The 16216-nt window shown below is 40.9% G+C and overlaps 1 protein-coding gene across 1 annotated transcript in view; it reads right to left on the reverse strand.

The window, feature by feature from the left end:
* CPED1 (cadherin like and PC-esterase domain containing 1) overlaps nucleotides 1–5119 on the reverse strand; it is a 147610-nt gene extending 142491 nt beyond the window's left edge. The window contains exons 1-2 of the mRNA XM_027720851.2: nucleotides 5064–5119; nucleotides 4129–4593 (exon numbers count right to left, since the gene is read on the reverse strand). Coding sequence (XP_027576652.1) covers nucleotides 4129–4380 — 252 coding nt within the window. The 5' untranslated portion in view covers nucleotides 4381–4593; nucleotides 5064–5119. The remainder of the gene's footprint in view (nucleotides 1–4128; nucleotides 4594–5063) is intronic.
* Nucleotides 5120–16216: the final 11097 nt, after the last annotated feature.

Below are 16216 nucleotides of genomic sequence, written 5' to 3' on the forward strand. Positions count from 1 at the left end.
TATCCTATCCTATCCCTTCAGAGTGAAGCCATAAAAAGCCTTTTCTCATCCTTCCTATTTGCTCACTTTATTATAGCTCCTCTTTGAGATATATCTTTTACATAAAACTTAGGTTAAGGGCCTTGAAAGGAGGACAGATTTTTTTCACCATACTGTTATATTTCATTTATTAGGATGCCAGGCTCACCCACTCATCAAATTCTCACATGATCAGCTGCATATCTTGTTTTTTTTCTTTTTTTCAGCTAGCCTTAAATGTCCAGGGCATGTGAAGCAAGGGCCTTGTGAGCATGCATGAAATAATATCCTTCAAGATCCATCCTAAAGTTTAAAAATCTGATTTTTTTTTTTTTAATACATTGGCCATGGTCGGAGAGGTAATAGGCCAAAAAACTGCCTATCACAGAAGCAATAACTGTAAAAGGTGATTAACCATTTCCTTCTCCTTTCTCTCCAGCTGTGGAAGAAAGAAAGAAAAGAGAGAATTTTGCTTTCCAGGACCAACAAAAATTCCCACTGCCAATATGGTGTACCAGGCTTCCAATTCCAACATGGATATAAAGCTTAATGGCTTGGGAACTGGGTCTTTTAAGAAACCAGGAAAAGTGCTTTTGGATTTTCTCTGACTGGGAAAGCAACTGAACCTCAGGTATCTGCCCTCCTAGAAGGCAATATAGTTCATATTCCTTCCTCCCAGCAGAGGTCTACCTGAGCAAAATGCACTCTGTGTAGAGACATCTCAATTGGCTCTGGCTGAATTAATTCAGAGAGTGGAAACACAGCTTAACCAGCTAATTAACTCTTCTCAGAAATGGCCGAGAAGCAGAGCTAAATTACTTATGATGAGTGTAACAGTTTTACATCTGCCTGGTACCAAAAGTATTTCTGGCACAATACCTTGCCAGGCAAACCTACACACAGGGCTTGTATAGGCTTTTTTTTTTTTTTGTTGATACCTATTCCAGCTTCAATGCTGTAGCACCAGCTCTTCACTATACAGATTCACAAATATTTCATAATGCAGGAGAGGTAAGAGTGCCCTGCTAAATCTGCAGACAGCCTGCTGCTAAATGTGATATCACTCTCTAATGCCTTTAATGCTGGAGATTCAGAAATAAGCCTTATATTTTTCATGCTAGAGATATTAACATTTAATGTTGTACTAGAAAATGTTGACCTCTGTTCCTGTGAATTTAAAGCTACAGGATATGATCCTCACCTGCTTTTAAAACTCCTGTAATGTGTGATACCCGAGAGAGGAGTAGTGTGAGCTCTGACTGGTTTTTCAGCCTATGAATGAAATATGCATTTTTGCAATCTAAAAAAAGGCAGCTTGCACTATGTGCCTGACAGGAAGGGCTCCATCCCAGAGCATCTTGGATGTAAAGACACATTTACAGATCAAATTGGCAATGTCTGACCCCGTGCTTCTTCCAGACTTGTATGGAACTCTCCCTTCCAAAATGAGGTTAATGTTGATATCAGAGCTGCACTGGCAAAGCTGCACTTTTCCTCAGATCTCTCCCTTCACTTCCAACAAATGGCTCATGAAAGGTGCCACGGTTTCTTGCGTTTTTGTTTGTTTGTTTGGGTTGGGGTTTTTTTTGAGGCACTTAGTGTTATGCATACTCTGAATGAAGAAATTAGCCTTTGGAAGGGGATTTTGCTCATGCAATAACAATCAGAACCAAATTCTTACAGCAAGCTCAACACAATTCTGATTTTTTTCTCTGAAGGAAGCAAGAATGAAACCTGCCCCTGCCCAGTCAGAGGACAATCTGCAGTGTGACCCATGCAATGGCTCAAACCCCATAAACACTGTATATTACCTAAAGAATATTATCTCCAGCAGGATCTTATTTTCCTCAAAATTTATTCATGAACTTTGATTTCATAAGACGTTGCAGTGTTTGCTTTAAGTCACTGTTTAACCGCACGATATTTTTTTATTGAATTTAAATTTGCTGGATGAACTAATTATAGAATAAGAATACATGTGTGACTAGTTAATTACAAATGTGAATAACTATATTCTAAAGTAATTTTCCAGATTCATACAAGAAGATTTTAACCAGAGCTTTAATGAAAAGTTGATTCCAAACTAGCTACCATTGGTGGCACGTGACTGTAAAATGAAACAGTGTAAAGTTTCAACCATGACATCTATCTTAGATGTTACTGAGCACCCAATAAAATCAAGCCAGATAATAGTTCAGCTATCTGAATAAGCAGTGGGCGAAAACACACAGTTCAAGAACACACTTTCAGAGCAAAGTGGTAGAGGTTTTTGGAGATGTTTGTCTTTGCTGTTCTCTGAGATTATTATTCAGCCCACACAACCAGCATTCTCTGGAAACAGAGAGCAGCTTAGAGTAACATCCCAACATGTGCAAGACATTTTGTTCATCATGCTCTAGAGGAAACGTTCAAGACAAATAGGGAGCCAGCTATGGGTGGTCTTTAGAACTTGAAGAGGAATGTGTTAGGGTAGCACGGCCCTGGAAAACATACCTATAAGAGTTAACATACGCACTTACATCTGTACTATAAGTTCAGCATGTGCATGTGATAGTCACATCCAACCACGTATGCTGGAGAGCAGTAAGTACAGCATGTTGTAAAAAGAAAAGCTTCCTTCTCATTTCAAACAGCCAGAACGCCAAATTACACGTCAATCTCCATTTTTTCTCAGGCACATTGTTAAAGAAGGTATTACAGATATTTTCAGCCAAACAGCATACTAGCAAAACTTCGCCATTATTTCACCAGTTCTTATAGATTTTAAGTAGCCAAAGGCAAGGTATTAAATGTTCTTTCCCATTACAATAGCAATGGGTAAAAAAGAATGGACTGTTAAGTGTCAGAAGATGTAACCCACACAATGCAACCCACATAAGTCAGCTGTGCTTATTTCCCTTTAAATTGTAATTATTCATGTCTTATTGCTGAACAAATCTGAACTTGGGTATCTAGTGTACTAAAATGTCATTAAAATATAAAATGATGACAATGCAGCATACAGTAGATTTCTGCAAGTCATAAGATAATACTCTAATCTTCTCAAGAAAAAAAATAAAGTTAAAAAATTTAAGAGTTCATGCCACAGTTATTTCACATATCTGTTTTTGATTGTTGCAGAAGATGCACTTTACAATCACTCTCCTAAAATCAATATTGCTGACCTTTTAGACTGTGAACTTTGTCTAATCAAAGAAGCAGCCTTGTACTTTTTTTTTTTTAAATTTGAACTGCTTTATGTGGATGCTGTCCATAATCTGTGAGTTAACAAATTGTTTATAGTCCTGCTACAGCTGTATATAAAATGATAGCATAATGATAATTTCATAGTTTGATGTCTGCTGCACTATTAGCAGCTCTCCTATACAACTAAAGAAAACCTGAAACATTTGTGCTAGTGATCACAGATTCCAGAGTATAAATAACTACCCAAATCTGGACCATTTAACAAACTACATTTTCCAACAAAAATAAGAGTGTTTGAATTTGGTAGATTTTAACACCCATCCTTAGGAAACCTATACAAAATAAACATGAGGTCAGGTAACCTAAGGACAAGGTAAAATTTGTGAGACAAAGATTCCAAAGTATATAGTGTGATTTGAAAATATGAAAACTGTTTCTTTTATTTCTCAAACACAGTGAAATTCAGCTTCTCAGCAGAATCCCAGTAAAGTTCAAAGCTGACGAGCAGATAACTTTAACACAGGGCAGCTGCAGTCTTGGTGCCAATTAACAACCTCGGCCACTTTCATGAAACCCTCCTGGCTCCTGATTTATGTGCCTGTACTGTAAAGCCTCTAAACCAACTCCCAAAGCCAAAATAAAGTATGGTCTGTGCAGCAAACTGAAATCTCGCTGGAGACACAAAGCAATGCCATGTTTCAGTTGAAGATTTTAGGATTCCTATGCTAATAACAGCACTCTGAGGAGCTGGTAATAGGAATGTGCTTGCACATATGCTGCTGTCATTAGATCATCCATTTGTTTGTATACAGATCCCAGACTTTCAAGCTTAGGCTAATTTTAGCTGGACTCAGATGATCCTGCCAGACTTGCTATCCCTTGCTTTGCTAATTATTGCTCAGCACTCTGCTCCAGCTGACTTACCTTTTTCAGTGTCTGTGAGTTACTGCCAGGGAGAAAGCAGTTAGTGGTGCTTGGAGAGACCTCCTTGTACCTTCCTTGCTGTGTTTTGGTCAGTTTGTTGGATGTAATTCCATTAACAACTGCCGAAAGGATGCTGCTGGTCATGAGAGGAGTCAGGGTCTGGCAGAACAGACAGATGGCCACCACTGTGGCCAGAAGGAAGGGACGAGGGCGACAAAGCCTGCGGCACCTGGGGACTTGCCCACAAACCATGGCCTCTTTGCCGTCCTCACTTCAACCTTTGCCACATTCCAGATGCAGTCCAAGTAGCCACGTCTTGCCACAGTAAAAAAAGTTAAAGGCACACTTTACCCAAAACTAGCATGAGTTTTCCCATTTCTGCTGCTGTTTTCCTGGTGTCAGGCAAGAAGGTTCCAGAGGAGCAGAGGCTTGGGGAGCACCTTCCCACGGGGCTACTGGAACAACCTGTGAAAAAACAACAACTGAGCAGCAGCAAACAGCAGCATGTCATGGGGCATCCTGCAAGGACCCGTGGTAAGCTTTTCAATACTGTGCTCTTGGGAGAACAGACCTGCCAGCAGACAGGTGAGGAGCAGAAATCTTCACCCCTTTTGCAGAAGGAACTACTCAGCCAGACAATGGTATCCAAGAAAGCAAGAGGTTAAAGCTTAACATGTCCTGCCCACAACTGAAAAAAGTCAGAGAGTGTACCAACTTTGCGAACACTCATTTGCTGTTTTTTCTCTCTTGCATTCTCAATTCCCATTTTGTTTTTACAGTTTCCTTCATTCCATTCCTTTTAAATTTCCTCCTTCCTGTCAGCATGCACAGCTTTCTCTCTAAAAGTGATAATTTATCTGAAAACTGACAGACTCTGAAGATTTCATTTGCATTTGTTTTGTCCAGCTTTCAAGTTCAAAGTTAGGTTTACTTACTTGGTTCTTAATCTGTTTGAAGTTTTCCGTTCTCCTCTAATGGACTGCTGATTAAAACCACTTGTAACAACCCTGGCTCATGATCCCAGCTCGTCTCACACACTCAGGAGGCAGGCACACGCACATACACACGCCATCTGAAGCCAGTTGGACCACAGACTTCATATAAATAAAGGCTGGACTGCTCAGTGGGCGGGGCTAAACTGGCTCTGCTAGGAACAGGCACAGGGCTTGGAGATGCAGTCTGAAGCCTGGATGAGGAACAAGAGGTGTCCTCGCTCATGCTGCATGCCTGGAAGCCACCATCACCGCAATTTTTAGAAAACTCCTGTTACAGTGATTAGCCTAATTGAAACAATAGTAATATCTTGCAGGGAGCAGCACCTGCAAAATTTTAATCCAGACTAACAAAAAATGTTATAAAATAAGCAAATTTACTTGTACGTAAGTGTCACTGACAAAGCAGTTGTCAGTAATTTTCCGTAGTAGATATAATATTTCATTACAGTGTATAAATAAAACTTCTTAGTGATGTCAAAGAGGGAAAGAAAGGAGGGCGGACAAAAATACTCCAATGAAAGCATTTAGTATCTAAGCCACAGAAGGTCTTAGTTACTACTTCCCCCTGCTGACACAGGACAGGGACAAGACAGATGGGAACAGTTGACAAACTCTATTATCTTTATAGACCAAAACTTCTAGTATAATCAAGTTATTTTAGCTAAAAATATCTGTTTACAAGTCATCTATTTTATCTTTCATCCTTAGTTAACTATTTTTGTAAAGAAAGTTCTTCCTACACTGCCTTATATATAAGAAATGAGTGTTGTTACAGTAGCTTTGAGGCAATCTATACAGTTTAACAGCTGCAGCAGCATTAGCAAGTTAGAGGCCTATACACAGCAAGAAAGGGCATATATTGTTTGAAGTGCTGGGTTTTGTTTAGCTTTTAAATCCTTTTCTTTTTCCAAATGAAACCTATCAATTTGCACACAAAGAGAACACCTAGCTCAGGACCTCAGCTGTCACATGCACTGCATTTTACAGAATCACAGAACATGCTGAGTTGGAAGGAACCCACAAAGATCATCGTGTCCAACCCTTAGCCTTGCACAGGACTGTCCCCAGGAGTCACACCATGTTCCTGAGAGTATCATCCATACACTTCTTGAACTCTGTCAGGCTCTGGGAACCTGAGGACCTGACCACCCTCTGGGTGAAGAACATCTTTCTAATATCTAACTGAAACCTTCCCTGACACAACTTCAGGCCATTCCCTCGGGTCCTGTCACTGGTCACCACAGTCTGCCCCTCCTCTTCCCTTCACAAGGAAGTTGTAGGCTGCCATGAGGTCTCCCCTCAGTCTCCTCTTCTCCAGGATGAACAGACCAAATGAGCTCAACTGCTCCTCATACGGCTTCCCCTCAAGGCCCTTCATCTTCATTGCCTTCCTTTGGACATCCTCTAATAGCTTAATGTCTTTTTTATATTGTGGTGCCCAAAACTGCACACAATATTCAAGGTGAGGCCACACCAGTGCAGAGCAGGGCGGGACAATCTCCTCCCTTGACCAGCTGGCGATGCTTTGCCTGATGCTCCCCAGGACAGGGTTGTCCCTCCTGGCTGCCAGGGCACTGCTGACTCATATTCAACTTGCCGTCGACCGGGACCCCCAGGTCCCTTTCCATGGCACTGCTTTCCAGCATCTCATTCCCCAATCTGTACCTACACCCAGGGTTGCCCCATCCCAGGTGTAGAATCTGGCACTTCCCCTTGTTGAACTTCCTGTAGTTGGTGATTGCCCAGTTCTGCAATTTGTTTCCGTCTGGGGCTGTAGTTTTCTAAATGAGACTCCTGGGTTATTCTGAGCAGGAAAAGAGTACTCCAGTTGCCTGTACCCTCCCATGATAGATGCTTGCCAGCCACAGAGGAGCTCCCATCTCTGCTCTCCAGAGACATGCTGCTCATGCTCTCTCCTTCCCAGCACAGCAGTTCACATCCTCAGGCCCTGCTCTAGCCAGACTGTGCTGCAAAGCCTCTAGCAAGCCAATAGATCTATCTAGCAGGCATCGGAAAACTATGGGTATACCCTGCAGCTCTCTGTGGAGTAGATTTCCGCCATCCAATGGAGAGGGGTACTCAGTGAGCTGGTACACTCAAAGGAGGATAGCAGAGGCACTACCGCCAGCCAGCCTGGGAGCCACAGTAACTCCATCAGCACAAGAGGGCAGCTTAGAGAGTTGGTTTATTGTTGTAAGATGTGTTTTTTGGCATGCCCTGATTTCTGGGCCCACAACCACCAGCTGTGTGGGTGGCATTAGCATGGTTGTCAACTTCTCCCAAACTCTTAGTGAGGGTATTTTATGAGGGCTTTTTGTGCTATTGCTTGAAGACTTGATGAAAACCAGTTTATAAAGATTTGGATTAATGGCCGCTTCATGATGTGGAGATCATACCCCCTTGGAGAATCCCACACTAGAACAAAGTAATCCTCTCTGTCTTCACCTTCTGCTCCCTCGGTTGCCTTCAGCACAGCAAGTAATCCTGCTCTCCCTCCAGCCCAACATAATTTTCCTCTTTCAAGCGCTTGGGTAGGGTCTTTATCCTCACATTTTCAACAGTGTCTGAGAGGCAATTCAGCCTTCCTGCAACCCCAAAATCACTCATGGCTCTCAAGTCTTCAGGACAAGTGGGTAACAGATGAAGGGATATCAGCAGAGAGCAGGGATATCAGCAGAGGGTAGGTGGCTTACTCTGCCTCCTGTATACTCCTGGGAATCAGCCTTCTGTCCTTCTGCTTTTCCCAGCTGTTCCAAGGAATGAGCTGGATTTTTCTCTATGTTTTGTGGTTTCTTTTCATGACAACAGCATGTAATGCACATTTCTGAAGCTGTAAATCCTTTTCTCAATCACAGCTAGAGTGCAATGAATGTGATTCCTGTTATCTTTTGAATCAGGATTCCACTACAGCTCTGGGCTTACATGTCTACTGTCATCTGGTCCCATTCCGACACTTCAGGAAATTAAGTCAGAACTATTGCATATGGGGACTAATTCCCCTGGCATTGACTAGTCATTTAGGTACAGAATATAAGTGGATAAAGAGACAGGCATCCTCTGACTCAAATTCACAGGAAAGATTCTTCAGTGCATAATATTCAAATAATTATGGGTAAGATCAGAAATATCCAGCTAAGTATTTATACTCACAGGTATATGTGCATATTTCAGAATTCTTAGCAGAAAGGTATAAATCTCCTCCTTCTGACATAGATAACAAATTTAGTATTGATTTCCTATTTGGGATTCCCATTCCTCTTCTTTACAGTGGCTGTTCCCATTGCATGGAGCTCTCTAGCCTGCTTACCTCTTCCTACTCCTCCCCCTCACTCAGGACTGCTTGCCTGGCTGCTCTGTACAGCAGGCAGCTGCTGTCCTGCCTGGCATGAGGCAAAGTCGTGCAGAGATCGCTTCTGCCAAAACCAGCAAGCCATGACTGTCAAGAGTGATCTCCAGTGCTTGCAGCCAGAAACTCAGTTCCATCTGCATCATGTGGAATAGACTGTAAGTGTTTAAAGCTACCCTGACACAGAAAAGGTGAGAGGAAAGTCACAAGACTTGCTAAAAATTGCCAGGGACTGGGATTTGAAAGGACTTAGCCAAGGTGCCATGCAGGCATGTAATACTCATCATTCATCATCTCACTGGGGTTTTAAGCAACGTGGCTCATACACACAGAGCTTTCATTTTACATGAGTCCCCATGTTTGCTCAGTAGTGAAAGCTAGTGACCACTGAAAAATTATTTCCACGGTCTAAGTAGTGACCTGGACATATAATTGCCAGGAGCAAGGAGAAAATACTAGGCACAGAAAGTTAACAGGAATTTAAGGCTAGCTGAATAGATCCAGTTCATGCATGATTAACTTCACTCAGAGATCTAATATAAATCATTCCACAATTCTGAATAAAACTAAGACTAGGTATAACTGCTTCCAAGATCAGATCTTGATGTAAGAAAACGATTTAGCATCAATAACTTCACTATAGAGAGGCTGCCAAAAAGAAAATATGTTTAGAAAACCTCTTCACAATTGCTCTTTTTCTGGAGAAAGTTTCAAATTTCAAAGCATAGCATCCTAGCAACCATTTCAGTCATAAGTGAGATCTTATGAAAAATAAACTCAAACTGATAATTTCTAAATAAACTGATAGTCAAATGCTTGTAATCATGTCTGTCATCTTCACATTGCAAACCTATATGCAATTGTCATTGTTTATGGTCAATTTTTAACTTCTTTTTTTGTTTCTTTTTTATTTTCTAGCACACTAAAAATTGTGTCAAGGGCCATTAATTCTCACTAATTTAAAAAATTACTTAAAAGGTTCAAGAAAAATAGGCATCAATAGCACATCAATATTCAAGCAAAGCATCTTGTTAAACTGTGCTGGAGAAAGCCTGTTCAGCTGCACCCTCCATGATTTTTTACTTCACCCTAAATTAAATCCAGATTGCAATTAGATTTGCAGTGTCTTCAATCCTGTGTGTGGTCCTATTATAAGCAGTGAATGGGAAAGACTGGCACAAAGTGAAGAAAATAGGAAAAATACATTACTTTTCTGCACATTGGAAGATTTGATACTGCTGAAGTTAAAATCGATCCCGGCATAGTAAAAACCCATCCTCTCTCCTTGTCCCATTCATAGAACCCTGTAAACCTTAGTGATATTGTGATTTTCCTCCACTCTAGAGAACAAAGATTCATGTCTTAATCCCACTTTGGCTCAGCTCTGTGATTTTGGCTCACAGTGAAGGCAGGCAAGCAGAGAAGCACAGAATCACAGAATATTCTGAGTTGGAAGGGACCCACAAGGATCATCGAGTCCAACTCTTGGCCCTGCACAGGACCAACCCCAAGAATCACACTATGTTCCTGAGAGTATCATTCAAATGATTCTTAAACTCTATCAGGCTTGTGTTGTGACCACTTCCCTAGGGAGTCTGTTCCAGTATCCAACCACCCTCTGGGTGAAGAACCTCTTTCTAATATCTAACTGAAACCTTCCCTGACAAAACTTCAGGCCATTCCCTCGGGTCCTGTCACTGGTCACCACAGAGACCCCTCTTCCCCTCCTCTTCCCCTCACAAGGAAGTTGTAACTGCAATGAGGTCTCCCCTCAGTCTCCTCTTCTCCAGGATGAACAGCCCAAGTGATCTCAGCCGCTCCTCATACGGCTTCCCCTCAAGGCCCTTCACCATCTTTGTTGCCCTCCTTTGGACACTCTCTAGTAGCTTAATGTCTTTTTTATATTGTGGTGCCCAAGATTGCACACAATATTCAAGGTGAGGCCTCACCAGTGCAGAGCAGAGCGGGACAATCCCCTCCCTCAACCGTCTGGTGATGCTTTGCCTGTCCCCCCAGGACAGGGTTGGCCCTCCTGGCTGCCAGGGCACTGCTGACTCATATTCAACTTGCCGTCGACCGGGACCCCCAGGTCCCTTTCCATGGCACTGCTTTCCAGCATCTCATTCCCCAGTCTGAACGTACACCCAGGGTTGCCCCATCCCAGGTGCAGAATCTGGCACTTCCCCTTGTTGAACTTCCTGTGGTTGGTGATTGCCCAGTTCTGCAATTTATTGAGGTCTCTCTGAAAGTACTACAAATCCTTGGAAAGCAAAACAGTTGATGTTAATGGGAGAAGAGTTTTAGGGGAGACTCCCATTAGGTTTTGCTCCTCGTTATTCTTCAGTTTATTTAATATTTTTTCTTTATGTAAGTGGCAATAAGTGATCCGGGCTACACACAAGCAGTGTGTTTACTTCTCTTATCATAGAATTTACAGTCCATATATATGTATAGTTGATATATAGTCCATTTTAACTCCTTAAATAGTCCCAATTTAAGTCTGTAAATTTTATCAGTGTTTTAAGAGCTGTGATAGCTGGATATTTTGCCCCAGGAAAGATGCTGTTAGGCCTGAATTCTATGAGGAGATCAGCCAGACTAGTAATGCCTTTCCATGGAAAGGGAAAGGTCTTGATTGCTCCCTTCTACCCTGCCTTACCTCTGCTCCTGCTTTTTCCCTTTCTCTCTTCCTACCTTGTTGTGGTGCTCATTAGATCCTTTCGCAAGGAATTGTTCAGCTGGATTGTTTTCTACCAGGTGAGGGAGTTTAATTGACTCTTGGAGAGGTCCAGTGGGCCCTAGTGCTGGCACAGGTTAGGCAGCAGGAGAACATAAGTGAGAGAGGATGTAAACAGAGGAAGGGAATGGGACCTTTTAGGCAGAGGCAAAGCTCGATACTCAGCTTACCAGACTACCAGACATACCATTCCCTAAAGTTTTAGGCAAAATCTGGGCCAACTGAGTTATTTGTCCGGAGGTATCTCTTTGAAACTCAGCCATGATCTTCACTACTTTGTTTTGGCAGAAGAGTGACAATGAAACAGAGGTGTCTATTTATTTATGTATGTTAAAAATACGGCAAGTTGCTTGACAGGAAGATACAGGAAAGCAGTTATGAATATACTTTCCATAAGTGTTATGAAGATACTGGTTCCTGCTTAAAAGGCAAATCTGAATGTCATGAGGAAGAAATAGATCAGCAAATTCTCTGCTTCTTCCTGTCTGCAGTTATTTGCTGACTCTTGACATAATCCCCTTGCAGCAGTTATTCAGAGATAACATAGATTTATGGATTTTGTAGCCAGTTTGATTGCTCAGACTCATTGGTTACTTCTGAGAGATGGATAAGAATCAGCGACAATCAAGAAATGCCCAGACAGGCTCTAAGAACATGGATATTTATCTTCAGGTATGCAGAACAGGAACAAAGTGAAATATCTCTTGAAACTGTCTATGTTCCTTTTTACTTTAAGTAATTACTTTATTTTGTGATGGTCCACATCTTTTCTCTGGCGTCTTGCCGATTCTCCTCTTCTTCACACCTCAGGTGAGAGCACTTGAATTTCCATTCTCAGGTCTTCCTCTTCCTAAAAACTTTTTCTAATGATATCTCTGTCTTCTCCCAAGATCATTCTCTTCTTTTAATACAGTTAATAATCTCTTGGGTTAGGTGATCTAGAACCTTCTTATTGTCTTTCAATTATATTTCCTGGGTTTACTATATGAAAAGAATTTCCACAAATACTTTTCTACTTTCTCATGCACTTCTCTTGCAAGCAGAGCTCTTCACTGCCTTGTACCTGCAGAAGGGCTCTGAGTGCGCTTGATGTGCTGCACAGTAGTATTTCCCTTGCAGTTCTTCCTAGCTGCATATATTCAGATGAAAATGTACCAATGGGAGTGGGAAGAAATCGAGAATACCAGTGTCACTGACTCTGTCCTAGCCACTCAATGCCTGCATAAATGATGTCTGCAATGGGGGTATCTGCATTCCTCACTAATTATTCTGCGTACTGGGACACCCTTCCCACACCAGGCCTGTCCCCTCTACCCTCAGCACCAGGTCAGAAAAGCTCCCATGAGAAGGAGACAGGGGGAGAGGGACAGCAAGTAGTAGGTATATCAGTTTGGAGGCTACCGCAAAGAGAAGGATCAATCCCTCAGCCAGGCCTCCAGAGTGAAGGTGGGATGTATCCTAAATAGCTGCCATGGCAGTGGGAATGTCCGATGCTTGCAAGCTGGCCATGGAGTTGTTTGAATGAGAGCAACAAATATGAAGGAAAAGATCAGTCTATAAGGGCATTTTGCAGGGGGAAGAGAAGCATTTAAAAACCTATTTAATTCTAATGCTTATTTGTTTTTAAAGTAATGCATTTTGTTTGTTTGTTTTTAAAGTTAATTGTTCTAGTTTCTGTACCAATAAATTCGAAATATAGAATTGAAATGTCATAGTCCTCCAGGTCCTGTCACAATGTCTTTCCTCTTCTGTGTAAACTAAGCTATTTCATTGCCATGTTCTGTTTTCCCTCTAGCCTGGCCTAATTATGTATGTAGTCAAAACTAGTGGTGTGTTTATTTTTTCTCCTGTTCTACACTGTAAGTAGACCCAAAACAGTCATCCCCAAGCACCAGTTGCCATCAAGTTCAGAAGCAGTATCTGTTTCAAACAAACCAACTTTCAGAAGCTGCAGTAGAAAAATACAATTAGACTCCTCATTCCATAAACACTATCTTCCAATTCATCCCCTAAATTCCTTAAACTGTATTTTATTCCGTCCCCTTACCTTTGACTGCCTTTATTCCTCTTCACTGCTTATATGATCAGGAACATCCTCTCTTTCTTTAGCAAAGTGGTTGCTTTGCTGAGACCACTCAGACTTTTTAATGACTATCCCAGTGTCTTCTAGGTTCAATGCTCCTTGGCAGCAAGGAAACAAATGACAGTCTCCTACAAACATGCAAATATTGTCACCTCTATCGTGTGCATGTAAAATAAGTGTTTCAGGTACCTACAGCTGCCTGTGGTGTTCTGTAGATCGTTCAGTCTGTGCTGGTGCAGATGATGTGCCTGCCACTAACAGGCTTGGCAAACAAGTTCTGTAGTTTTGGACCAAGTTTTCCACGTGCCAATCGTTTCAGACATTTTGATCATTACATTTTTGTTAGCCCCAGTATAGTAAATATCCACGCAAACAGAAGTTAAACCTCATCATGGCCTCCACTGACTTCAGAAGATGAGTTCATACATGCGGATGTTTTAGGCATGAGGGAACAAGAACTTGATTTCTTCCTATTGAAAAGCTTTGTACTGATGGACATTTGTTTAACAGAGCTCTTCCGTTAGCAGAGAGAGTCAAGACATATCTCTTGACACTGTCAGAGACAACCACATTACACGGAAATGTTGACTAAAGGCTCATCTGTGCCTTTCAAGGCACCCATAGGTTTAGCCAGCCCCATCAGGACCAGACACTAAATATACTAGAGTATATTACAGTTTATTCCAGTTTGTTGCATTCTCATGGTGCTGCCAGAATATACAATAAGCCAGTACAGAAATGTGTTACTTGGGGTGCTTCACATACTGTGCACATATATGAGAAATTATTGTACAAGTGAAAAGAACATGTGAAGATGCAAGACACGATATTTTGTTGTTCTTATGGATAGGCAGAAAAAGATAACAGTATACTTCTGAACTTATCGATCTGGTTGTAACTGTACAGCTTCTCTCACAAGCTCAGCTGCCACAGCACGATTGCTGCAGAACAAGATAGCAGCAGCCACTGTGGCACTGAAGTTACTTTAGAAATAGCATTAAATATGCTACATCTTTTAAGCACTGACTTTTGGCAAACTACTCCACATGATATTTCTAAAAGTATAGCTGAAAATTAGATTTAACCATTTTTATATCTTAGAAAAGCAACGTGGCTGGAATAAACAGAGTGAAGGAGGCCACACAACATCTCCTTCACAGCCGGCATGAGCTCTGATGAGTTCTTTGTGTCCTGCCCCATGAAGAGTCACTACACTGCCTCTTAGCTCTGGCCTGCTGGACTGCGCAGCTTGCTCAAAACACACCTGGTGGCTATTGCATGGGGCTAGAAAGCTGAAACTGGGGAGGGATGTCATGCTGAACTACTGTGATATGGCTGGGAGGAAGCTGAACATCACACTGTCAGTGAATGATCTTGACCACTCTGATTAAACAGATTGTGTAAAACTAGCATTTGATGCAAAGGTCTGTTGACAATGCAAGGATTAAGGAACATATTTTTCAGGTCTGAGAGATCTAAAATGTTTTGCTGTGATTTTTCTATACTTCATACATACTTTGAATTGTCCAGAGGAGCTGAAAAGTGAATCGAAGCGTTTTTGTTCATTGGCTGATCACTAGGTTGTTGGGATCTGTTTCTTTTGTGGGTTGTTTTGTATATTTTTTAATTATGGATGTATGCTCTATGACTAGGGGCAGATGTAGATGTACTTAGGATTTGATCTTGAAAAAATTAAAATATAACCGAAATATAACCAAATCAGAAAAGCTCTGAAATACATTATGGAGTAGCTGAATAAGCTCCTAATATAGTTTTTTAATCAATTACTATTTCTGTAAACTTCATTTTGATGCACTTTTAAAAATAAAGTGCATTAAAGAGACTCTTTGCTTCAGAAAAATCATGTAAAACCAGGTAGTGCCAACACAGAAAATTAATAAAATGTATATAAGGCTGAGGGTTAATTTGCTTGTTTAAAACAGTCTTTAGAAGGAGAATTACAGAGAATTTTTGGGATTGATTTAAAATCATACCTTCATTAGCCAAATACAGACTCAGGTTACAGTTTTATAATGTGCTGATGTAATTATGAACAATATGTTTAGATAATTCCTTCCCTCATAGGTTTAAATATGACTGCTTAAGATACAAACAATAGGGAAGAGGAAAACTTAGAATCTTTTCTATTATAAGGCTTGTCAGCCTCCAGAGAAAGACATTCCCAGTACATTCCTTTCACCCTCTTAACAGAAGTCTTTAAGTAAATAGTTGTCAGTGAGTGTTTGGAAAGCATTTTCAAAGTGGAAAGTACTTCAGCATTGGTAAATCTTTGAACATTAATGCAGATACTAACCAAAACACCTTAAAGTTGGATTTTCTTCTCTTTTCTGTTTTTGAGAATCATCTTCTGTTTTCCTGTCCTGGGCTAAAACCTCACTGAGATGTTTGCCTAGTCTGTATTTTAGATTGTGTTTATGTCTTACAAGAGCAACCAACAATGTTACAGAAGAGAGAGGCAGAACAGTTCTGATGTAAGTGAAGCTCTCAAAGGTAATCAGCACTTCTGAAATCAGCACTTCTGTCTGCAAAAGCATGTTTAAAGTCAGTGTTTAAGAAAATTTTTGCTCTAGATTAAAATGATTAGCACATAATTTTAATTTTTTGAGGCTAATTTTAAAATGTATGGGATACCTTCTTAAATTAAGGAGTTGGTCAATACTACTGACTGTAGAACTGTTTCATTTTCCAGACCTGCCTAAGGAACACATTTTTATCGTCAGTTCATTCAACTACTGACTGATCCATCCATCTATAGAATGTGCTTACTTTAAAAGCCTGAGATTAATTTAGCTCCAAATAACATGACAGAGAGATTAAACACATTTTTAAATAATTTAAGTCAAGAATACAATATTCAAATGAATTTGTCACAGAAGAAACACTCCAGGTTGTCATCTTTTCAGTCA

Source organism: Pipra filicauda, unplaced genomic scaffold (assembly GCF_003945595.2).
Source record: "Pipra filicauda isolate LSUMZ 115617 unplaced genomic scaffold, ASM394559v2 scaffold113_size4260070_pilon, whole genome shotgun sequence".
Taxonomy (NCBI): Eukaryota; Metazoa; Chordata; class Aves; order Passeriformes; family Pipridae; genus Pipra; species Pipra filicauda.